The sequence below is a fragment of the Carassius auratus genome, unplaced genomic scaffold (assembly GCF_003368295.1).
Source record: "Carassius auratus strain Wakin unplaced genomic scaffold, ASM336829v1 scaf_tig00004584, whole genome shotgun sequence".
In the NCBI taxonomy this organism is placed as follows: Eukaryota; Metazoa; Chordata; class Actinopteri; order Cypriniformes; family Cyprinidae; genus Carassius; species Carassius auratus.
In genome coordinates, this window is record NW_020523609.1 from 274,682 (window position 1) to 279,114 (window position 4,433).

The 4,433-nt window shown below is 35.1% G+C and overlaps 1 protein-coding gene across 1 annotated transcript; it reads left to right on the forward strand.

Annotated features, from left to right (window-relative positions):
- The first annotated feature begins 2,259 nt into the window (after positions 1-2,259).
- Positions 2,260-4,124, forward strand: LOC113070585 (U6 snRNA-associated Sm-like protein LSm3). Its single transcript, XM_026243981.1, has 4 exons — positions 2,260-2,381; positions 2,578-2,688; positions 3,364-3,459; positions 3,827-4,124. Exons 1-4 carry the CDS (start codon positions 2,361-2,363, stop codon positions 3,905-3,907), a joined length of 309 nt encoding a protein of 102 aa, XP_026099766.1. The 5' UTR covers positions 2,260-2,360; the 3' UTR covers positions 3,908-4,124.
- The last annotated feature ends 309 nt before the right edge of the window (positions 4,125-4,433 follow it).

A 4,433-nucleotide genomic window follows, 5' to 3' on the forward strand; every position in this document is an offset into this window, starting at 1 on the left:
CGTTTGAGTCTTTGCCTCTTCCCACAACAGCACCTGACACCGGACATAAACACCTACATGCGCCGTGTGGTTTAAACTAACCAAACATTACAGGAAACAATTTAGACAAATGTATTTGAGATACACCTGAGTTTCACACTTTCTGTCCTGTTCGATTCTAAAAATCTCCTTGAACCAAACACATATTTCGGGAGGAAACAACAAACTGTTAGCATGTCCTATTAGCTCCTGCTGGTATAGTTTGTAACTTCATATGAATAGAACGACACAAAATAAAAGCAATACAATCCAGGCTTTGAGGAAAAGTAGTTTGTGTTGACTACAGTTTGTTTTGTATGCAAATTACTTACAGCCAGAATGTAATTAAAGATTAGCCCACAGTTGAATATATTGGGTCGCGTTTCTGTGTATATGAAATATGTCTTGAATACTTTTAAAAAACTTTTAAAATAAGATTATACACGTCAACGGTTGAGCTTTGAACAAATATAGACATGTGGTTGGAGCAAACCTCCCTTAACTTCCTCTTGTGGGAATCACCCTTTTAGCTTGAAAGTTTTGGGGTAAAGTTTCATCTCTATAGTTGTGTGAAAGAAACAAAACTGAATCATGCTGAGGTGTTTTAACATACTGCAGCTTCTTCCTTGGAGTACTACATGAATAGCCTATAGAAGAAAAAAAATTGCAATGTGCTTTGTAAATTAATACATTTATGATATTACGGCACTATTATAAGTGTGTGTGTGTGTGTGTGTGTGTGTGTGTGTGTGTGTGTGTGTGTGTGTGTGTGTGTGTGTGTGTGTCTGTCTACCTGGTATTCATCACATGAGATCAGAGATACAGTTTTAAAAATATTCTTTTGTGTCTAGCGGAAAGTTTAAAGACGGTCAATTCAAGCAGCCATGCACATTTCATTTATAGTGCATTATTGATTTCCTGTTGCTTTTTTAGTTTGCTGTGGTGGACATTTCCACACTATCAGAGGTTTCAGTTCTGCCAAGTCAGTTCGGCTGTAATTAAATGGTTAAACATAACTGACCTTAGCCTTTTTTAAGCTTGCAGAATGAGCAATTCCAAGTACTTGCCAGGAATGACTGCTGCTATTATTGTGATTTAATACAGATATGTGATTTCTGCTTCATAAAACTGTTGGGTTTTCAGACAGATGTTTTGTGTCTGGGCTGTAATCCAAACAATCACAAAACATAACATATTATTATTGGGTTTTTTTTTCCACATAGGTTAACCTAGTTTTTGATCTGCATTCTGTGGTCAGATTTGTGAGTCACAAACTGACTTGATAGTATCTCTGCTGTCTTTCTCATGACATAACCAAGACATTTTAATTCAAATCAATATTTGGTAAGTAGGCTTTAGTTGTGTTAATAACCAGTAAGTCTGGCAATACTGTATTCCTTATTTCCAGTTATGAAGTAAATAACAAAACTTTACCTGTTTGTGTACAGTCTATGGTCTTAACTTACTCAGGAACGCACTCTGAGTTGAATGAACTTATTCCCAGACGCGTTTGGGGTTAATCAACCGGAATTGCAGGGTATATCTGACGGTAAGTTACACCCCTGAGGCTAACACCTCTTAAAGTAAGTTCACCTCAAGTAACGTGTTTACAGATGCTTGTGAAAAAAAAAATGTGTAGACTGGTCTGGCTCGCCTTAAGCAGTGAACCACCAAGTCTCACCTTTGCGAGAGTGTTAACTAGGTTTTCTATGTGACGTTATAGCAAATCATGTTCCTACAGTTTTCATAATCTCAGGAGGTGTTAAATTGTTATACTTGTTTTATGCATTAAGACAAACAAGATTAATGTTTAAAATACAGTATGTATTGTGCTTTGGTTTGTATGGAAAAGACTCACATTTGATATCATTTTTAAATAAATGTTCTCTTGCTAATAAATTAGCAAACTAAATCGGAGGTGCAGTACATTATTACAAGGGCCTTTGCAATTATACGTGAAAACGTTATCAAAACGTGGTAGGTGTTACTTTTCTCACCGCTGGACAGAATGGACCGATCAAAGCTGTTTGTGATGGTGAACAAGGATAGGATGTATGAAGACGTTTAAGTTTGTTTATATAGCCTAGAAATGTTATTTTCACGAATGTGTCAGTTACACCGTCGTTAGAATATATAAATGTAAACTATTACACTTTTGGTCTACACATTTGTCCTACAAGACAAAATCCTTACTGAGATTTTAAGACTCTATATATGGATCAGTTTCTGGTTTGTCACGCGCCCTCTAGAGGAGGAACTCTGGTCTAAACAGGAAACAGTTACATTTCCCGCCTTCGGTTTGTGGGAGTCGAACGAAAAGCATTTCGGGTAACGTTGAAAAGATGGCGGACGACGCTGAGCAGGTATGCTATTTTGTTTTCATGTAAACGTAAGTGTATGTTTTTATACGTTTGATAATCGCGGAGCTGAGTGACAGATGTTGTTTTCATATATGTTCACGAGTATTTCGAGGCAGTTTATAACCAGCGGCTCTCAGACGAGTGTGTATATGGCTCTTTTGCTCTGTTAATATGGCTGTAATGCTAATGCAATCTGCAGCAGCAGAGCAGCAACACGGTGGAAGAGCCTCTGGATCTGATCCGACTCAGCCTGGACGAGAGGATCTATGTGAAGATGAGGAACGACAGAGAACTGCGCGGCAGACTGCACGTGAGACACACGAACATCAATCTATCTTCATTCATCAATCTATTCATCCTTCCATTCATCCATTCATTCATCCAGCAGTCTGTGTGTTTACTGATGGCCAGCTTTCTTACTTGTATTATCAGTTTACAACTAACGTTACAGTGAAGGACAACACACCGTGAAACGAACTGAAACTGTTTTCATCTTTGCTATGTTAATAACGTGACGATATTTAATATAGTAGATAATAATGGCTTAAAGTTTAATGGCATAACGATTATTTTAGCATCATTAGTGTACAACAGTAGTTTAAATAATAATAATACTAATATAGTATATATATGTATATATATATATATATATATATATATATATATATATATATATATATATATATAAAATATACACGTACATATATACATTTCTTATGTTATTATTTATTTTATTTTTTATGTACGTTTGGTATACGTTTCAGTTGTATTGTGTGTGTGTGTGTGTATATATATATATATAATTTCAGTGTAGGTTTATTTTATTTCAAGAACCAAAATAGTTTTTTTCAATTGTTTTAGACAGCAGGATATAGACAACAAACTATCAATCTTTAATTTTAAGTTATATAGATTCGTTGGCATTATTATATAGAATCACAGTTATTACACACACACACACTATTTATTTTTTCTTCCGCATTAGGCCTATGACCAGCACTTAAACATGATCCTGGGAGATGTTGAGGAGACTGTGACGACTGTGGAGATCGACGAGGAGACGTATGAGGAGATTTATAAGGTCACTGCAATCCACAGTTTTCTTTGTGTTTGCGTTCTGCTTAGATGTACAATTCAAAGTCAATTCAAAGGGGTTATGCATTATTGTGTTGTAAAAAAATTACCCATCTTTATCCATGTTGAGATGGTTTCTAATAAACCTTATATTGGTGACAAATATAAATCGATCTAACAGCAGCAACGAAAAAACTTATAATAAAAATTTATAAGAATAAATGGTAATCTAATTGTAGGATTGGGGCACTGCTAGTCTTTAATATTAAAAAAAAAAATTATTCCTTTTTTTTTTCTAAAGTAACGACACTTAATTAGTTATGTTGTATCTTAAGTCATCCGGTGTGGTGTTGAAATGCGTGTTTGTTTTGCAGTCGACGAAGCGGAACATCCCCATGCTGTTTGTCCGAGGGGATGGAGTCGTGTTAGTGGCTCCGCCGCTGAGGGTCGGGTGACTTCCTTCAGTCGAACACAGAGTATCTACACAATTATGTTTTGACTCTAGATTCTTCAAGTGGATGGACTATGTGGACGACATTTTTTTTTTCGGAACCACGGAGCTGTAAATCTGTTTATTCTGAAAGTTGATTGTTTTACGTTTTGGAAACCCGTGTTGGTCGCACTTGATTTGCGTAATGTGTTTTTGACTGTCATTAAAATTCCTGAAGTTCAGTCTTTTTTTTTTTTTTTTTCAAATGGCTGCTGGCTTCACTTATATAATAAAACCTTTGATTTGTCATGCTGAAACTTTTCTTCTAAACATCTCCTTGTATTATATACAATAAGTGCATCATTAACTCAACATTAAGTTAGAACAGAATGTATTTTTTTGTATGAATGATATTCTTACTGCGTTTAAGATGGGATATTATCATAGGGGTAAATATATTTAGTAAAATAAATGTTTTTTATAGCATGTAAATATACATTTTCAGGATTTTAAAATGTTTTTGAAAAGTCTTCTCTTACAAAGGTTGCATT

Bases quoted from the DNA above. Each gene is read 5' to 3' on its own strand.
- LOC113070585 (XM_026243981.1), top strand. From the start codon at position 2,361: ATGGCGGACGACGCTGAGCAG. The intron at 2,382-2,577 runs GTATGCTATTTT...TGCAATCTGCAG, and splicing joins TGGCGGACGACGCTGAGCAG to CAGCAGAGCAGCAACACGGT. The intron at 2,689-3,363 runs GTGAGACACACG...CTTCCGCATTAG, and splicing joins AACTGCGCGGCAGACTGCAC to GCCTATGACCAGCACTTAAA.